This window comes from Amblyraja radiata, chromosome 5, assembly GCF_010909765.2.
Source record: "Amblyraja radiata isolate CabotCenter1 chromosome 5, sAmbRad1.1.pri, whole genome shotgun sequence".
Classification (NCBI taxonomy): Eukaryota; Metazoa; Chordata; class Chondrichthyes; order Rajiformes; family Rajidae; genus Amblyraja; species Amblyraja radiata.
The window spans coordinates 115,250,664-115,271,435 of NC_045960.1; the positions used below are offsets into that span (position 1 = coordinate 115,250,664).

General features: G+C 48.0%; 1 protein-coding gene across 1 annotated transcript; it reads left to right on the top strand.

Annotated features, from left to right (window-relative positions):
• The first annotated feature begins 1,603 nt into the window (after positions 1-1,603).
• LOC116973720 (nectin-1-like) lies at positions 1,604-16,358 on the top strand. Its single transcript, XM_033022031.1, has 8 exons — positions 1,604-1,759; positions 2,189-2,536; positions 3,842-4,135; positions 8,037-8,154; positions 9,935-10,104; positions 10,816-10,932; positions 12,699-12,733; positions 15,771-16,358. The coding sequence occupies exons 1-8, from the start codon at positions 1,714-1,716 to the stop codon at positions 15,888-15,890; spliced, it is 1,248 nt and encodes a 415-aa protein (XP_032877922.1). The 5' UTR covers positions 1,604-1,713; the 3' UTR covers positions 15,891-16,358.
• Positions 16,359-20,772: the final 4,414 nt, after the last annotated feature.

The following is a 20,772-nucleotide window of genomic DNA, read 5'->3' on the forward strand; positions in this document are numbered from 1 at the left end:
AAACACTTTGGATTTACTTTCACCTTACTTGCCAAAGCAACCTCATCCTTTGCCAGGCTGCTATGTTCGGCCTTTTCTTACCTCCAGTCCCCTCCCCTCTACTTTCAGTCTAAAGAATGGTCATGACCCAAAATGTCACCCATCCATTTTCTCCAGAGATACTGCGTGTCCCGCTGAGTTACTCCAGCACTTTGTGTCCATCTTCGGTATAAATTAGCATCTGCAGTTTCTTTCTACTCATTACATTATTTCCAGATTTATTCCCAGACAATGGAGAAACAAAGACTGCCCTGAATATGCGGATCAAATGCTCGCTGTTCATAAGGTCAAGTGTAAGGAGCAGAATTAGGCCATTCGGTCCATCACGTCTACTCCGCCATTCAATCATGGCTGATCTATCTCTCCCTCCTAGCCCCATCCTCCTGCCTTCTACCCATATCCTCTGACATTGGTACTAATCAAGAGTCTGTCAATCTCTGCCTAAAAAATATCCACTGACTTGGCCTCCACAGCCTTCTGTTGCAAATAATTCCACAGATTCACCACCCACTGACTAAAGAAATCTCTCCCCATCTCCTTCCTTTAATTCTGAGGCTATGGCCTCTGGTCCTTGACTCTCCCACTAGTAGAAATATCTTCGCCACATCCACTCAATCCAAGCCTTTCACTATTACATAGAAACATAGAAAATATGTGCAGGAGTAGGCCATTCAGCCCTTTGAGCCTGCACCGCCATTCAATATGATCATGGCTGATCATCCAACTCAGTATCCTGTTCCTGCCTTCTCTCCATACCCCCTGATCCCTTTAGCCACAAGGGCCACAAACTCCCTCTTAAATATAGCCAATGAACTGGCCTCAACTACCTTCTGCGGGAGAGAATTCCAGAGATTCACCACTCTCTGTGTGAAAAAAGTTTTCCTCATCTCGGTCCTAAAAGATTTCCCCCTTATACTTAAACTGTGACCCCTTGTTCTGGACTTCCCCAACATCGGGAACAATCTTCCTGCATCTAGCCTGTCCAACCCCTTAAGAATTTTGTAGGTTTCTATAAGATCCCCCCTCAATCTTCTAAATTCTAGCGAGTACAAACCGAGTCTATCCAGTCTTTCTTCATTTGAAAGTCCTGACATCCCAGGAATCAGTCTGGTGAACCTTCTCTGTACTCCCTCTATGGCAAGAATGTCTTTCCTCAGATTAGGATTATTCTGTATGTTTCAATGAGGCCCCCCCTCATTCTTCTGAACACCAGTGAGTACAGGCCCGGTGAGTACAGGCCCGGTGCCGACAGACCAGTCTCTGTTTAACCCGCTTCTCTCTGAGCAGTCTGCGGAATCTTAGAATGGAGACACCATGAACGGTACGTGTTGAATTCTGGAACAAAAGAAGGAACTTGTCGGGTCAGGCCGCATTTGTGGAGGGAAACTTGTTCATTCTGATAGAGGAAGCGAGGTGGGGGTGGGACAGACGGGGGGAGGGGGGCGGGGAGGGAGGGGGGGGGGGGGGTGATAGATGAAGGTCCGGCTGCCAATGGAAGCGTCACCATCTGCGCTGAGTTTGGCTGTGCGCCAGAGACTGGTCATTCTGCACTTGCTCACTGAAGCCTAGCCACACGGAACTGAGATGCAGCCGCCGCAGACAGTCTGAGCTGCAAGACTGGGCTTCAGCAGATTGGGACCATCGTTGTATTCAGATGCAGCAGCGGTCTCGGGAATGATTATCTTACGTTTCATCGTGTTTCAACTCGTACATTTCACAGGTAGGTTCAGAGCTTCTGGCAACGTTAAAGTGTGAGTGAGTTTAAATGTCACGAATAAACATTTAATGGGGGGATGTCTTGGACAATAAATCGTAGAGTCAGAGACATTCAGCCCTTCGGCCCATACTTGCCCACACTGGCGACGTCGCTTATCGTCACCTATCCATGTTCTCCAGAGATGCTGCCTCACCAGCTGTTACTCCAGCATAGACTCATAGAGTGATACAGTGTGGAAACAGGCCCTTCGGCCCAACTTGCCCACACCGGCCAACATGCCCCATCTACACTGATCCCACCTGCCCGCGTTTGCCCCATAACCTGTCCTATTAAAGTACCTGTCTAACTTTTCTTAAAGTCCACCTGGTTGGATAGCAACTGATTCATGTTTTCAGCAATCAATTAATTAAAAAAACAAATTATGTTCCACAGTTCTGGCCGCCCAAATCGTTCAAGTGGAGGATTTGATAACTGGAACCGCTGGGGATGAGGTCAGGCTGCCGTGTTACTTGTCCTACAACGCGGGGGACGTAAGGTTGGTGCAAGTGACCTGGTTGAAGCGAGCTGAGAAGGGCAACGTGAACTTGGCCGTTTACAACCCGCGACTCGGCACCAGTTACCCCGCTGCCATCGACAGGGTGACGCTCACCAACGTAACGGCTCCTAACTACACGCTGAGCATCAAGCCCTTACAACTGCCCGACCAAGGTGCTTACAGCTGTGAGGTGAACATGTTCCCCAGCGGAAAGCACGAGTCCCAAACACGGCTGTCGGTTCTAGGTAAGGACCAGCGTTACTGGAGCCCGGTCACCGCACTGACTGGGCTCACGGGACCGAGAATAGAGTGGGCTCCGGGCTTTCACTTCTCCAAAACTAACTCGATCCGGGGAACTCCATTATAATGCAACATTGACTCCTCAATATCAAACCACTCCTTTGTTTCCAACACGGTGGGGTGTTGGTGGGGTGTGTGTGCGTTGGTGGGATGTGGGGGCGTTGGTGGGGTGTGTGTGCGTTGGTGGGATGTGGGGGCGTTGGTGGGATGTGGGGGCGTTGGTGGGATGTGGGGGCGTTGGTGGGATGTGGGGGCGTTGGTGGGGTGTTGGTGGCGGTGGGGAGTGGGTGGGGAGTGGGTGAGGTGGGGGTGGGTGGGGGTGGGTGGGAGTGTGGGTGGGTGGGGTGTGGGTGCGTTGGTGGAATGTGGGGGCGACTGCTGTGGATGGGTGGATGATGGCTGTCCATAGGCCGTGTTGTGTTATTCTAGCAATGCTCACTCACATTGGCCATGTATAAACGCACAGACCGCTTCCCTTCATGGTCCATCTTTTAACAGGAAGGGAACTTTACAAAAATGGCGAATCCACTGTGGATTGGCCGGTTTGACGAAATGTTGCAGAAAATGCAAGTATTCCTCAACCTCATCAGCGCTCATGAGCATTTACATAGAACATAGACAAGTACAGGTCATGTACTGGCCCTTCGGCCCTCAACATGATGCCAAGACTAACTCATATCTGCCTGAATATAATCACATCCCTGCACTTCCCACAAGTCCATGTGTCTATCCAACAGGCTCATCAACCACTATGATCGCAGCCTTCATCACCACCGGCCCCAGCAGCAAGTTCCAGGCACTTGCTATCGTCTGCATTAAACAAAATATTGCCCGCACATCTCTTTTACACTTTTCCTTTCGCACCTTAATTATACCATCTAGTCTTTGATATTTCCATCGTGGTCGTGGCGATCCCTGGAGGTAGAGGGTGATGGTCTGCCTGCTGTTGTTTGTATGGACTCTCAGGTGGGTTATGAGTCCAATCCTGGCTTTGATAGCTCTTCGACATTCACGACATGTAATTCCAGATGGCAGATCGGGCTATGGTTGTTGCTGCCCCACTTTCCGTTTTCTTCTCTTTTCTTCTGATTCTGTCTATCTAATGACCTTTGATATTCCCATCCTGGGGAAAGATATAAACACAGATGGAAGGTTCACAAAGGTGCCCTGAAGGGAAGTGGAGAATTTACATGGTAGTTGCAGAGTGGGTTTGAACTGTTCAGTTACTCGATGCCATTCTTCTGTCCTAGCGAGGCCTTTGACTGAGGCGATCTCGGTGCCTGTGGACACCTCGTTGTCAGAAGTTCCCGTCGCCAATTGTACAGCGGCCAGTGGCAAACCGGCTGCACAGGTGGCATGGAGTGGGAGCGATGCAGGAACAGTCACCGTCACGGAGACTGGACATGCGGACGGGACGGTGACTGTAGTCAGCCAATACAGACTGAGACCCACCAGTGTGGACGATGGCAAGAACGTCACCTGCCTTGTCACGCACAAAACCTTCACGGATGTGATCAACTTGACTGTGACATTATCTGTTCGCTGTAAGTCTTGTCGGGTTACATAGTGCGAAATATACCGTGAAACATCACTGTTTGAGAACAGAGCTGTCCCACACGGGAGCACCTACAGAAAGCAGCGGAAAAGGCAGCTGGGGTTTAGTCTGAGCAAGTGCGAGGTGTTACACTTTGGGAGGTCAGGTGCAAGGGAAAGGAAAGATCCCTTCAAAACCACAGTGTCTGTACCAAATATGGTGTTGTGAAACCAATCTCTTCCGCCTGCACGTGATCCATATCCCTCCATTCCCTGCATGTCCATGTGCCGATCTAAAAACCGCTTAAACGCCACTATGGTGTCTGCCTCCACCGCCACCTCTGGCAATGCGTTCCATGCACACACCACCCTTTGTGTAAATAAACTTGCCCCACTCCTCTCATTTAAACTTACATTAAAGTTTCCAGTAAGTCTTTGACTTTTCCATTCTGAGACAAATGTTCTGACTGTCTACTCTATCTTTTCCTCTGGGGATTTGACGTCAGGTCTCCACTCAATCTCCTGGGTTCTAAAGAAAACACTGGAAGTTTGTCTATCCTCTCCGTGTAGCTCCTTCTTCTTCCGTGTGGCGTGCACAGCCTAAAGGTGTAGGACAACTTGTTCTATTTGATCTTATTTGATGTGCACGTCAAGTTGATTGCATTTGTTGAAACAGGGCGGACCACGTAAAGGTTGCAATTTCCCACCTCTCCGTGTAGCTAATAGCCCCTAATCCAGGCATAATTCGGGTAAACGTCCTCTGCACCGTCTCCAAACCCTCCACACCCTTCCTGTAATGGGGCGACCACAACTGCACGCTCTGCCCCAAATACGGCCTGACCAAGTACCATAAAGGTGCGTCATGACTTCCGGACTCTTATACTCAATGTCCCATTGTTTATTTCTTGTGCATTAGAGAAGCGTGATGCCTAGTTCTGACCCTTGCATGGTGCACCAGGGGACGTTGCTGTTGTCAATTAGACGTTAACAAAAACATTTCATGCTGTCAGTACATTAGAAGTATTGACGGAGGCCAGGACTTCTTGAGTCAGGAACTGCGACGCCGGAGTTTAGTGAGTGGGAGAGTGCGGACTAGTATAAACTAGCCCATCAGGAGAAGCTGGGAGCATGGAGTGAGGTGAGGATGTCGGAAGGAGGTCAGTGTGTCAGGCCGCCGGTCTCTCGCACCCCCCTGTCACTAGAGCATAGGACAGCACTGGACCCGGCCCACATTGTCCGCGCCCAGCATGGTGCCTACTTAAGCTGATCTCGTCTGCCTGTACATGATCCATATCCCTTCATCCCCTGTACTTCCATGTGCCGATCTAAAAGCTTCTTAATCGGCAATATGGTATCTGCCTCCACCACCACCCCTGGCAATGTGTTCCAGACCCCACCACGAGTGTAAACAATACTTGCCCCATCTTTACATCTTCATTAAACTTCCCAGCTCTCACCTTATAACTGTGCTCTCTAGTGTTGGGCTTCTCCACCCTGAGGGAAAGGCTCTGAATGTCTACCCTGCCTATGCCCCTCGTAATTTAGAAACATAGAAAATAGGTGCAGGAATTAGGCCATTCTGCCCTTCGAGCCTGCACCGCCATTCAATATGATCATGGCTGATTTAATATACTTCTATCTAGTGTCCGCTCAACCGATATTCCATGGAAAACACCCCAAGTCTGTCCAACCTCTACCTGTAACTGAAAGGCTCTAGTCCTGGCATTGGTCAGGATGGCGGCCGATAGCGCCTCACCCCTGCATTCCCTTCACATCCAGGGACATGTTCTTCCAAGTCGGCAGATTTACCTCCAAATTCTCACCTGTACGGTGGGCACTTAAAAGTCTCAAACATTCGTCTGAAGATATCTATTCGTGTCCCTCAAATGAGATCGTGGGTAAAATGTCAGTTTCTTCTCCGTATTCGCAGGAATAAATGTGGGGAACTCTCTCTGTCACAAGTCTACTTCCGGCCGGTAGGGACTTCAGACCAAAACTCCACGCAGAGTTAGACAATAGGTGCAGGAGTAGGCCATTCGGCCCTTCGAGCCAGCACCGCCATTCAATGTGATCATGGCTGATCATCCCCAATCAGTACCCCGTTCCTGCCTTCTCCTGTCTTCCTGTCTTCATTGGCTATATTTAAGAGGGAGTTAGATGTGGCCCTTGTGGCTAAGGGGATCAGAGGGTATGGAGAGAAGGCAGGTACAGGATACTGAGTTGGATGATCAGCCATGATCATATTGAATGGCGGTGCAGGCTCGAAGGGCCGAATGGCCTACTCCTGCACCTATTTTCTATGTTTCTATGTTTCTCCCCATATCCCCCGACTCCGCTATTTTTAAGAGCCCTATCTAGCTCTCCCTTGAAAGTATCCAGCGAACCGGCCTCCACCGCCCTCTGAGGCAGAGAATTCCACAGACTCACAACTCTCTGTGAGAAAAAGTGTTTCCTCGTCTCCGTTCTAAATGGGTTACCCCTTATTCTTAAACTGTGCCCCTGGTTCTGGACTCCCCCAACATCGGGAACATGTTTCCGGCCTCTAGCGTGTCGAAGCCCTTAACAATCTTATATGTTTCAATGAGATCTCCTCTCATCCTTCTAAACTCCAGAGTGTACAAGCCCAGCTGCTCCATTCTCTCAGCATATGACAGTCCCGCCATCCCGGGAATTAACCTTGTAAACCTACGCTGCACTCCCTCAATAGCAAGAATGCCCAAGAATTTCATGAATGGGTGAGCTCTATCGCGCCCAAGTCACCCCGCATTAAACACATCCCCCTAACTGCCTGCGTCACCTACACATGAACCTGCAGGCATCCTGATATAATGGGCATGAACACCAATAGCGGTTTCCTTCTGCTGTTTAGAACATTCAATACCTGTCAACTGACCGCACACGCACACACACACTGTCACATTCTGCGGGTAGCTTGACCATGTCCCCATGACCCACCCCTGCAGACTCAGCATTGACCACAGAGTCGCCAAGCTAACACAGCCAGCGAATGTCGCCATAACTGCTGATAGACATTAAATATCAGCTCCCACCTCGCATATGGTGTCCTTGAGACTCTTGAAAGGCGCCCATAAATAAAATGTATTATTATTATTATATGCTCTCCCTGAGTCAACGATAAACTGGCGCGTTGCTCACCACCCATGCTGACGTCTGTCCCATAATCCAGACCAGTACATTATCCCCAAACAGTGGAGCCCGCCATCCTGGTTCAACCCTCTGCTTCCGCCCCAATATAATTCTCATATTCCGGCCACGACTGACAAGATTTACGAGGATGTTGCCAGGACTCGAGGGAGAGGTAGAATAGGCGAGGACTTTATTCCTTGGAGCGCAGGTCTGAACGGTGATCTTATAGAGGTGTATACAATCACGAGAGGAATAGATCGTGTAGGCGCACCGTGTCTGTTGTCCAGAGTAGGGGAATTGAGAATCAGAGGACATGGGTTTAAGGTGAGAGCGGGAAGATTTAGTAGCAACCCGAGAGACAACGTTTTTCACACAGAGGATGGCGGGTGAATGGAACGAGCTGCCAGGGGAGATGGTTGAGGCTGGGACGATGCAACAATTAAGAAACATTTGAAAATATACATTGATAGGACAGATTTAGAGGGATACTGGCAAACGGATAGATGTGAGCTCAGGAACGAATCTTGGCCGGCATGGATGGCCTCTATCCGCGCTGTATAACTTTATGACTCTATGGCTTTTATCTTTTTCTTCACAATATTCCCATGTTTGTTGCTTTATAAACAAACTACAAACTCGTGGACAGGTTTTCCCCCCGGCTGAATCAACCTTTCGCTTATCTACCAATTGCAGTATTTTGCATTTTTTATAATTTGTTAGTACCGACTTCTCGACGTTAACTCATTGTGTGGTTTTTGTTATCAGACCCACCAGAAGTCACCATTGCCGGATATGATGGGAATTGGTACGTGGGCAGTTCCGGACATCGCTTGGCCTGCCTTGCCAGGGCGAGCCCTCCCGTTACCAGCTACCGCTGGACATTGTAGGTGACTGGTCTTTGTTCCACCAACTAATCTATACAATTACACACCTGACCAAGGGTATAATAAACAGCAAAACATCACCATCCTTTAGCAATCTCCATCAATACGGAACAAAACCTTTACAGAAAGCGACATTTTCTTCCTGTTTCTTTGTTTCTCGTTTTATTTCTTAGGTAGACACAAATGCTGGAGAAACTCAGCGGGTGAAACAGCATCAGACTGAAGAAGGGTCTCGACCTGAAACATCACCTATTTCTTCGCTCCATAGATGCTGCCTCACCCGCTGAGTTCCTCCAGCATTTTTGTCTACCTTCGATTTTTCCAGCATCTGCAGTTCTTTCTTAAACATTTCGTTTTATTTTTTTAATCAGTTCCTAAGGATATCCTGCTTGGCTCGTTTCCGAGAGGCGGGGAGTGACCCCTGTAGTTAGCCAGTGATCTGGAGACCGTGCAGTGACTGACAAGCTTTCGGCGAGTCCACGGTTACAGCGAGTGATTGGGAGTCTGCATTTACAGCAAACGATTCACAGTCTGAAATTTCAGGCAGCCATTCGGAGCGCCTGTGGGTACAGCCAGCTGTTCATGACTGTAACTACAGGCAGCAATTTGGAGCGCCTGGAGCCAGAGCCAGCGATTCAGAGAGTCTGTGGTCACAGACACCTATTTGGAGGGAGTGCGATTTGTGGTCCTCAGGTCAGATTGCTGGATGCATGTTTTATTAGCATCATTTGTACACAAGTTTAATATCTGCACTGGTTCAATGTTTTTAAGAAGGAACTGCAGATGCTGGAAAATCGAAGTTACACAAAAATGCTGGAGAAACTCAGCGGGTGCAGCAGCATCTATGGAGTGAAGGAAATAGGCAACGTTTCGGCCCGAAACCCTTCGTCAGACAATGTTCAGACACTGGTACAATGTTTACCTGGAGTTGTGGCATGGTACACTCAAGGACACACGGTGCTGGAGTAACTCAGCGGGTCAGGCAGCATCTGTGGAGAACATGGATAGGTGACGTTTTGGGTCGGGACCTTTCTGAAGAATCCCAATCTGTCTGAAGAAGGGTCCTGACCTGAAACGCCCCCAGATGCTCCCTGACCCGCTGAGTTACTGATGCAGTTTGTGTCCTTTTGTGTAACCAACCTTTTTAGTCCCTTGTTTCTACCAGCGTGTGCTTGTTTGATTTTGTGCTCAGCTCTGGTCGCCACATTGTAGGAAGGATGTGACGACATAGACTAGAGTGCAGTTTACTTGGAGAACTTTAGTTGTGAGGAGTGATTTAAGAGGCTGGCCGTATTTTTCCAAGGATGAAGGAAGTTTGTGAGCGACCTGATAGGGCATGGATGGGGTAGACAGTCACAGTCGTTTCCCTGTTATGCGGATGAGAGGAACAAGAAGGAACATGTCTAACCTGAGAGTGATGTACTTTCAAAAGAGATTTACGAGTTTATATTTGACACAGAGGAAGCTTGATATCTGTGTGCGCTGCCAGAGGAGGTGTTAGAATCCGGCACAATCACCACCTTTAGGAGCATTTAAAAACTCATTTGAGTAAGCAAGGCATCGAAGGATGCGAGCATAAGCGAGCCTGTGGGATAAGTGCTGCTGCCCAACAAGAAGGCGCCGATGGGGCTGTTTCTGTACATAACCCTTGAACTGTGTACAGTTGTGAGCGCCGCACTATAGGATGGATGTGATTACACGTGATGTAAACGGAGATGAATCTGTCATTTGTCAGGTGCCAGGCTTTGATATCAAAGAGATTTGTTGCTTTGAATGCAGGTCCACAGGCCCGTTGCCGCCGAATGTGGAAACCAAAGGCGACTGTTTGTTGATAACACACGTCGACTATTCCCTCAATGGCACGTGGGTGTGCGATGCAACTAATGCCCTCGGCAAAGGAAGCGGAAAAGTCACAGTTGTGGTCAAAGAAGCAGATTCAACCAGTGCAGGTACATCGCCGCACAAATCATCACCTACAGTGCGGGTAGTATCGACATGATTCTTGCTGGGTGTTGAGAATATCTGTGTGGTGCTATCTGCTTAGGGGGACTTGTGGTGGTGATGAAAACCGTGTGTGTGTATGTGTGTATGTGTGTGTGTTTGTGTGTGTGTGTGTGTGTGTGTGTGTGTGTGTGTGTGTGTGTGTGTGTGTGTGTGTGTGTGTGTGTGTGTGTGTGTGTGATAGAGCCATACTATGTGGAACGTGACTTTCTGCCCACCTTGGACCATGCCGCCCTAGATGCCACCTGGAGCCAGTCCCATTGCCAGCGTTTGGCGCAGATCCATCTAACTCTTTCCTCTTTGTGATCCCGCCTTCTAATTATTGCAATTATCACCGTCTCTCCCATTTCTTTCGGCAGCTTGTTCCATAAAGTCACCCTATCCGATGTTGAGAGACACAATTTCCCAGGCACTAATGGGTTATCTCTGATCTGGCCTTTGCCTTTTCAGTTCGATGCTGTCCCGCAGGATCCCCTCAGTAACTTTCCACCAACCATGTCCATCTAACCGGCCTCTAATTCCCTGGCTTGCCCTTCAGGCACTTCTTAAACAAAAGCTCATTAGTCCCGCTCCGTATCTCACACATGGTCTAGTCAGTACAGACGTGTATGTTGCCTTGTCTATGCCTCTAATTCCCCAACCCTCTGGGTCATTTACAGGAGCTGCTTTTGCGACCACTGTGATCTACATTACTGTAGGGGCACTGGTGTCAGTCCTGCTCGTGGTGGTCACCGTCACCATAGCGATGATGAAGAGAAGCAGACGGCGGGTTGATGGTAAGTGAGCGGCGTCGGCTGCACGTGAATTGTTGCAGATCTGCGGGAATTGGCTTGTTTTCTACTTTCATAGAGTGATACAGTGTGGAAACAGGCCCTTCAACCCAACATGCCCACACCGCCCAACATGTCCCAGCTACACTAGTCATAGAATCATAGAGTGATACAGTGTGGAAACAGGTCCTTCAGCCCAACTTGCCCACACCGCCCAATATGTCCCAGCTACACTAGTCATAGAGTGATACAGTGTGGAAACAGGCCCATCAGCCCAACTTGCCCACACCGGCCAACATGTCCCAGCTACACTAGTCCCACCTGCCCGCATTTTGTCCATATCCCTCCAAACCTGTCCTATCCATCTACCTGTCTAACTGTTTATTAAACAATGGGACGGTCCCAGCCTCAACTACCTCCTCTGGCAGCTTGTTCCATACACCCACCACCCTTTGTGTGAAAAAGTTACCCCTTTCTTTCATTCTCCTCCTTCCTCCCACCCTATTTCTATCTGTGTCTTTCTCTCCCTTATCGGTCTCACTCACACACACTCTTTCACACACGCTCTCCCCCTCTATCTCCCTCTCCCCATCTCTCTCTCTCTCCCTCCCTCCCTTTCTCTCACCCTCCCCCTCTCCTTCTCCTGAACCGCTGGACAGATTGTTTTACGGGTTCAGGTGCCTTGGAACCAAGAATGGTTCCTTTTTTTTCCTCTTGGATTCAACAACTTTCTCCGGGGTTTCCTTCACCGAGAGGTATTTCCGGATTGGCTGTATTTCGAAGCTTCAACAGTAGTAAAGGCACCTTGTCAATTACATCAGTTGCTGCCGAGTGCGCAGATATGCAAGGAATTCGTATCAGTTTTGTTATACTTTCCGATGGGCCTTGTGGCCTCAAAGACCGAAGCGCGTAACGTGATGGAAATATCCACGTCGTGAGGTGAATACAGATTGTTGGATGATTCTGATTCTGATTCCTCGCTCATCTTGGTGTCCGGAGCGGAACACGGAGATGGTTGCTTGTTGATTCTTGTTGATTTCGTTGTTGGCCAGTTGATGTCAACCCTTCAATAAACAGGTGATATCCGCTTTCACTGGCGAGAATGGAGCATTTGCAGCCATTGAAAGATTGAATGCCCTGTAGACACGCACCATTATTTCTGTATTTGATAGGTGAGGCCATTTCGGCCCATCGTCTCCGCTGGATCACAGAACTATCCCATCACAATCAGCCTGAAGAAGGGTCCTGATCTGAAACGTCATCCACCCACGTTCTCCAGAGATACTGCCAGACCCGCGGAGTTACTCCAGCACATCGTGTCTTGTTTTGTAAACCGGCACCTGCAGTTCTTTGTTTCTACTGTCTATCCCTCCCACCCCCGACCCACTTTGCCCCCTCAGATCTATGCTTACCTGCCTGGTGAACCTCACCCCGCGTTTCTGCCTCTCACCCACGCAGTCAGGAACAATTTACACCTGGCCCGCTGGAGATCGGCGCATCCGCTGTAAACCAACAGGGACACGCAGACTTCACACAGACAGGCGCGCCGGAGGCCGGGGTTGTAGCCGGTGTCTCTGGTTAGGGTTAGAGGCTGATGCACGGCAGCCACTACCCTGTACAGTTTGGACATTACATTTTAATAGTTTCTGAAAATAACAAATACCCGCTTTGCTCAAGATATTTACAATATGTCTAAGAATCCGGGTGTTTATGTGGGTTCGAATGAAAGTCACCAACGTAACACTTACTCTCATTTATTTTTGTAAATTCAGGCACAAAGGAAGAAGTGAGCTCTTTCCCAGAGAAGGTATGTTGGCATGTATAATGTAGCGCCCGGTCGCGATATACTGTATATATAGAAACATTTAAAAAAAATAGATGCAGGAGTAGGCCATTCGGCCCCTCGAGCCTGCACCGCCATTCAATATGATCATGGCTGATCATCCAACTCAGTATCCTGTACCTGCCTTCTCTCCATACCCCCTGATCCGTTTAGCCACAAGGGCCACATCTAACTCCCTCTTAAATATAGTCAATGAACTGGCCTCAACTACCTTCTGTGGCAGAGAATTCTAGAGATTCACCACTCTCTGTGTGAAAAATGTGTTTCTCATCTCGGTCCTAAAAGATTTCCCCCTTATCCTGAAACTGTGACCCCTTGTTCTGGACTTCCCCAACATCGGGAACAATCTTCCTGCATCTAGCCTGTCCAACCCCTTAAGAATTTTGTAAGTTTCTATAAGATCCCCCCTCAATCTTTTAACCGAGGGACAGTTAAAAGCTTTGCTTTGCATGCTATATAATCAGGTTAGGTTACATTATACGTAAACACAACCCCAATGATTTTTCAAGAGGGCATGTATTCAAAAACAGGAATATAATGTTGAGGCTCTATAAGGTGCTGGTCAGGCCGCATTTGGAATATTGTGACCTATTTTGGGCCCCATATCTAAGGAAGAATGTGCTGCCTCTGGAGCGGGTCCAGAGGAGGTTTACAAGAATGATTCCAGGAATGCGTAGGTTAAACTATAATGAGTGCTGGGCCTGTACTCGCTGGTGTTTAGATCTAATATCAATTAGATTTCAAAGCAGAAATATCTGTAGATGTTATTAGGGGATGTGGGCTTCGGAGGCGGCACCAGCAATGTATGTAGAAGTCAGGATGGTGTGTGGCTTAGAGGGTGCTGTTGAATATAGACCGCTGTACAGGACATTGGCGAGGTCACATTTGGAATATTGTGTTCAGCCTTGGTCACTCTGTTGTAGGAAGAAAGGGGGCAGAGAAGATTCACCAGACTCGAGGTTCTGAGCTACAGGGAGGGTGGACAGGTTTGGACTATATTCCTTGGAGCGCATGAGGAAGAGGGATGATCTTATTGAGGTGTATATGATCATGAGGGGAATAGATTGTATGAATGCACAGAGTCTTTTAAACAGAGGTCAATAATGGGGTAACATAGGTTTAAGGTCCGAAGGGAAATATTTAATAAGAACCCGATAGACAGACTTTCCACAGAGGGTGATGGGTGTATGGAACGAGCTGCCAGAGGAGGTAGTCGAGGCTGGTATAATAACAACATTTAAAAGGGGGGACCTCGTTGAAACATACAGAATAGTGAAAGGCTTGGATAGTGGATGTGGAGAGGATGTTTCCACTAGTGGGAGAGTCTAGGACCAGAGAGCCTCAGAATTAAAGAACGTTCCTTTAGGAAATAGATGAGGAGGAATTTCATTAGTCAGCGGGTGGTGAATCTGTGGAATTTGTTGCCACAGACGGCTGTGGAGGCCTAGATAGTGGATATTTTTAAGGCCGAGATCGATAGATTCTTGATTAGTACGGGTGTCAGAGGTTATGGGGAGAAGGCAGGAGAATGGGGTTAGGAGGGAGAGATAGATCAGCCATGATTGAATGGCGGGGTAGACTAGATGGGCAGAATGGTCTAATTCTACTATTTTTATGACCCTATGACCTTTGACATTTGGACAGGCACATGGGTATGAAAGCTTTAGCGGGATATGGGCCAAATGCGGCAGGTGTCACTCGGCTGACCATTGATATTGATGCTGCCAGTGACCTTTGTCTCCTGCCTGGGGCACCTCACCAACGGGTTCACTCTCTCTGGTCTGAGCTCGGCTCTGCCCCTGGCACCTCCTCCCACGATCCTCATGGACCCAGGGTTCATCCTGTGGGCCCTTACAATGGCAGAGCGAGGGATGTGCCGGGCCATGATAATGCAGGTTGGGGTTAGGTGTAGTTCTGATGCTCAGCGCCTCGTACATGCTCAGTCCGGGGTTAGAGCACAGAACACACTGTGGAGATGAGAGGGGATCTTATTGAAACATATAAGATTATTAAAGGTTTGGACACGCTAGAGACAGGAAACATGTTCCCGATGTTGGGGGAGTCCAGAACCAGGGGCCACAGTTTAAGAATAAGGAGTAAGCCATTTAGAACGGAGACGAGGAAACACTTTTTCTCACAGAGAGTTGTGAGTCTGTGGAATTCTCTGCCTCAGAGGGTGGTGGAGGCCGGTTCTCTGGATACTTTTAAGAGAGAGCTAGATAGGGCTCTTAAAGATAGCGGAGTCAGGGAATATGGGGAGAAGGCAGGAACGGGGTACTGATTGGGGATGATCAGCCATGATCACATTGAATGGTGTTGCTGGCTTGAAGGGCCAAATGGCCTACTCCTGCACCTATTGTCTAACACGGAACATAGAAAAATACAGCACAGGAACAGGCACTTTGGCCCACAATATCTGTCCTGAACATGATGCCTAGATCAACTCGTATCTACCTGTATATAATCCATACACAATAACTCCATTCCAACCATCAGCCTGTACAAGAGTCTCTTAAGCACCACTATCGTATCTACCTCAAACACCACCCCCTGTAGCGTTACCACCACCACCACCCTCTGTGTAAATAGCACCGCGAACATATCATGTCAACGTTTCCTGTCACCTTAGACATATTGGTCTTCCTGGAAATAAGGTTCTAACTAAGGTTCTCCTATTTATGCCTTTCATAATTTTATATCCTTATATCATGTCTCCCCGCAATGTCCAATGTTCCAAAAACACCCAATCCAAGTCTGTCCAATCTCTCCATGTAGCGAACACCCCCTAATCCAGGCATCGCCCCTCTCTGCACCCACATTGCTCCTGTAATGGGACTGCGACTGCCGCCTAACTGAAGTATTGTAGTTGCATCATGACTTGCTGACTCTACATTCAATTCCCCAACCTATGACAAGCAAGTATACCCCACGTGTCTTCTTAGCCTTGCCAGCGTAGGCTGAAGAAAGTAATTAGTATTCACATTGTTCATTTTCTCAACAGAGCGGTGAATTTGTCATCCACGCAACCCTAAACTTTAAGGTTTCAGACTGTGCCCGTCCTTCAAGCAGGGAGAACAATAATCATGAGGCAACAGTCTATGCTGATGTACACATTGACTAGACTCAGCCCTTATTGACAATGTGGTTTCATACTATCGGATATCTATCAGTTCAAGACTGTTGCAACGTTTCAACAACATGGATCATTGCCGCGAACAAACTCACAACTATAAAGACACAAGTGCTGCAGTAATTCCATGTTCTCCACAGATGCTGCCTGACCCGCTGAGTTACTCCAGCACTCTGTGAAACGTCACCTATCCATGTTCTCCACAGATGCTGCCTGACCCGCTGAGTTACTCCAGCACTCTGTGTCTCTCTGTGTCAAACAGCATCTGCAGTTCCTCCTGAATATATCCATAACCATCGCGCCGAGCGCCTCGGGTGGGAATTGGGCTTCAGCAGAGACAACCCTGTCCTCACCTTCAGCTACAAATCGATGTCAATACATCAGTGCATTCGCTTGTGCAGCCTCCAGTAATTTGTTTGTATTTTTTCATTCCTTCGTCAATAAATGAACTCTGTCGCAGCTTCGAGTTGTTGGTGAGAGTGATGAAATTCACCGCCTGTGATGAAGAACGAGTGTCCACGCCGCCTTTTTTCCATCCACACCTGGTAGAGGATAGTGAATCCCTCTCCTGTGCACAGGGCTGGATGCGAATGGACCGGGGTACGGGATCCTTGGAGCTGTCTCTGAGATATTGAAATCTGTGCTGCCACAAGCGAGGTACGAGGCGCCACTCTTTGCGCCCGTGGTCGGGATCGAACCCGTGTCTCTGGCGTTGTAAGGCAACAACTTTACCGTGTCGCCCCTGGTGGTGGGGGCCGGGAACGCGCTGCCAGGGGTGGTGGTAGAGGCAGAGATGATAGTGGTGTTTGAGACACTTTAGACAGACAGAGGAGATTAGACAATAGACATTAGAAGTAGGCCATTCGGCCCTTGAAGCCAGCACCACCATTCAATGTGATCATGGCTGATCGTTCCCCAATCAGTACCCCGTTCCTGCCTTCTCCCCATATCCCCTGACTCTGCTATCTTTAAGAACCCTATCTAGCTCTCTCTTGAAAGTATCCAGAGAACCGTCCACCACCGCCCTCTGAGGCAGAGAATTCCACACTCACAACTCTCTGTGAGAAAAAGTGTTTCCACATCTCCTTTCTAAATGGCTTACCCCTTATTCTTAAACTGTGGACCCTGGTTCAGGACTCCCCCAACACCGGGAACATGATTCCTGCCTCTAGCGTGTCCAAACCCTTAATAATCTTATATGTTTCAATAAGATTCCCCCTCGTCTTTCTAAACTCCAGAGTGTACAAGCCCAGCTGCTCCATTCTCTCAGCATATGACAGTCCCGCCATCCCGGGAATTAACCTTGTGAACCTACGCTGCACTCCCTCAATAGCAAGAATATCCTTCCTCAAATTAGGGGACCAAATCTGCACACAATACTCCAGGTGTGGTCTCACTAGGGCCCTGTACAACTGCATGAGGACATCTTTGCTCCTATACTCAACTCTTATTGTTATGAAGGCCAACATGCTGTTCGCTTTCTTCATTGTCTGCTGAACCTGCATGTTTACTTTCATTGAATGATGAACAAGGACCCCCAGATCCCGTTGTACTTCCCCCTTTCCCAATTTGAAACAATTTAGATAATAATCTACCTTCCTGTTTTTGCCACCAAAGTGGATAACCTCACATTTATCTGCATTAAACTGCATCTGACATGCATCCTCCCACTCATCTAACCTGTCCAAGTCACCCTGCATTCTCATAGCATCCTCCTCACAGTTCACACTGCCACCCAGCTTTGTGTCATCTGCAAATTTGCTAATGTTACTTTGAATCCTTTCATCTAAATCATTAATTTATATTGTAAATAGCTGCGGTCCCAGCACCGAGCCTTGCGGTACCCCACTAGTCACTGCCTGGCATTCTGAAAGGGACCCGTTAATCCCTACTCTTTGTTTCCTGTCTGCCAACCACTTCTCTATCCATGTCAGCACTCTACCCCCAATACCATGTGCCCTAATTTTGCCCACTAATCTCCTATGTGGGACCTTATCAAATGCTTTCTGAAGGTCCAGGTACACTACATCCACTGGATCTCCCTTGTCCATTTTCCTAGTTACATCTTCAAAAAATTCCAGAAGATTAGTCAAGCATGATTTCCCCTTTGTAATTCCATGCTGACTCGGACCGATCATGTTACTGCTATCCAAATGTTCGGCTATCTCATCTTTTATAATTGACTCCAGCATCTTCCCCACCACCGACGTCAGGCTAACTGGTCTATAATTCCGTTTCTCTCTCCTGCCTTTCTTAAAAAATGGGATAACATTAGCTACCCTCCAATCCACAGGAACTGATCCTGAGTCTATAGAACATTGGAAAATGATCACCAATGCATCCACGATTTCTAGAGCCACTTCCTTAAGTACCCTGGGATGCAGACCATCAGGCCCTGGGGATTTATCAGCCTTCAGTCCCATCAGTCTACCCAACACCATTTCCTGCCTAATGTGGATTTCCTTCAGTTCCTCTGTCACCCCAGATCCTCTGGCCACTACTATATCAGGAAGATTGTTTGTGTCCTCAGTGAAGACGGATCTAAAGTACCTGTTCAACTCATCTGCCATTTCCTTGTTCCCCATAATAAATTCACCATTTTCGGTCTTCAAGGGTCCAACTTTGGTCTTAACTAATTTTTTCCTCTTCACATACCTAAAGAAGCTTTTACTATCTTCCTTTATATTCTTGGCTATTTTACATAGATACACAGATACATAGAAAATAGGTGCAGGAGTAGGCCATTCTGCCCTTCGTACCTTCGTACCTCATCTTTAACTTGGATTACCTTTAGATTAACTTGGTATCATGGTCGGCACCAATTGGGCCGAAGGGTCTGTTCCTGTTCTATGTTCTATTGGTGTCAGTTCTGACCTGATCCGGGTTGAATCCATGCGGATGCTGCCGGGATAATTTCAGTGTTATGTTTTATAACAGAAATCTCTCGGTCTGCCTTTATCAACCTATTGCTTTGACAACAGCTACATAAACTGTTAGTTTAGTTTATTGTTATCACGTGAACCGCGATACATTGAACATCTTTTGTTGTGTGTTGTCCATTTAGCGAAAGTGTTTACAATCAAGCTGCCCACAGTGTACAGTATACGGATAAATAATGAAATGTACACCGTCTGATTAAAGATAATTACATGTCTCCAAGCACCCCCATACACAATGCGCATATGCTCTCTCCACCTCCACCCCTCCCTCAACCACCCACCCACCCCCCTCCCTCGTCAACCCCCCCCCACACCCTCCCTCCCTCACCCACTACCCCTCCCTCGCCCACTTCCTCTCCTTCCCCCCCTCTCACCCCCCCCCCCCCTCCCTCACTCCCCCACCCATCACACCCCTCCCTTCCTCACCCACTCCCTCTCCTTCATCTCACCCACCCACCCAGCCACCACCCCTGTCTGCAATGTGAAGCAGTCCTTATATTCCAACTTCAAATTCTGAACATGTTTGGATTTACAGCACCAGTTGGTTTTAGTAATTATCTGGCAAACTATTCTTATGTTGAAACAAAGCGGAGGGACTTTCCACGTTGCACTTCCCAAGAGTGTAGCGCTTCCTCAATTCTGCAGCAGACGTCACGTCAGGGTTGTGGTTTTCAGATCTGCACGTGATGTCACCTTCTTTCCCGCCCGAGCTCCAGATCCCAGCTTGTTCGCAATTCAATCGTCGTTTTATAATTGACATATTATGTATTCTACTTCTTATTTAAGAGTACGGCTATAGTAAAACAAACTTTAAATTAATGCTGCATTGAAAATAATGAAACTACAGCTATGAACTGGTGGTCACGGTGGCGCAGCGGTAGAGTTGCTGCCTTACAGCGCCAGAGACCCGGGTTCGATCCCGACTACGGGTGCTGTCTTGCGGAGTTTATACCTTCTCCCCGTGACTTCAGCTTCATCGGCGGCTCTCTCCCATCGAAAGTATCCAAGTTAATTTCAGACCCCTATCCATCCATCCATTCATTCAATTTTCCATTAAATCTTCAACATTTCACTTCTGGCACAGGCCAAACCCACTGAAGTCTCAAGAGTCACTACGGTAAACTCACGGGCCACTACGTTCTTACAACGAGTTTAAATGTTTCAAATTTTAACTTCAAGATTAAATTTGACTCGTGGAAATCTTTAAACATGTTTAAAAATTTCCAAGATTTAACAAGTTTCCCGGGTACCTGCCGTTAGCGCCACGAGTCGCTAAGTTGCGTCCACGAGTTCCGACGTTCCTGCTACGTTATTTGTACGTGATTACCACGAGTTTAATTTGTTTTAAACTCGGGGTACCTCGTGGGTCAACTCGCACCATGAGACATGGGTTTAAAGACGTGCAGGTTTGCAGGTTAATTGGCTTGATGTAAATGAAAAATCTCCAGTGGGTGTCGGATAGTGTTAGCGTGCAGGGATCGCTGGTCGGTACGGACCCGGTGGGCCGAAGGGCCTGTTTCCGCACTGTATCTCTAAACTAAACTAAACTACAAGAAAAGGGAATGAAGCCACAATTGGAATCACATGATTACACAAACTAATTTAGCAGAAGTTTGCGGGAGAGTTTTCACGTTGTCAGCAGCCGACAGTTTCACTTCCTCAGGTACACAAAATTGCTGGGGAAACTCAGCGGGTGCAGCAGCATCTATGGAGCGAAGGAAATAGGCGACGTTTCGGGCCGAAACCCTTCTTCAGACTCGGCCCGAAACGTCGCCTATTTCCTTCGCTCCATAGATGCTGCTGCACCCGCTGAGTTTCCCCAGCAATTTTGTGTACCTTCGATATTCAGAAGGTACACAACATCAGACTCAGAACTGCTGTAGCTTTGGGAGCAACAACAGCAGCAGGAGGAGATTAGCAAGAGATACGACTGA

Bases quoted from the DNA above. Each gene is read 5' to 3' on its own strand.
- LOC116973720 (XM_033022031.1), top strand. From the start codon at position 1,714: ATGATTATCTTACGTTTCATCGTGTTTCAACTCGTACATTTCACAG. The intron at 2,537-3,841 runs GTAAGGACCAGC...CTTCTGTCCTAG, and splicing joins AACACGGCTGTCGGTTCTAG to CGAGGCCTTTGACTGAGGCG. The intron at 10,933-12,698 runs GTAAGTGAGCGG...TTGTAAATTCAG, and splicing joins AAGCAGACGGCGGGTTGATG to GCACAAAGGAAGAAGTGAGC.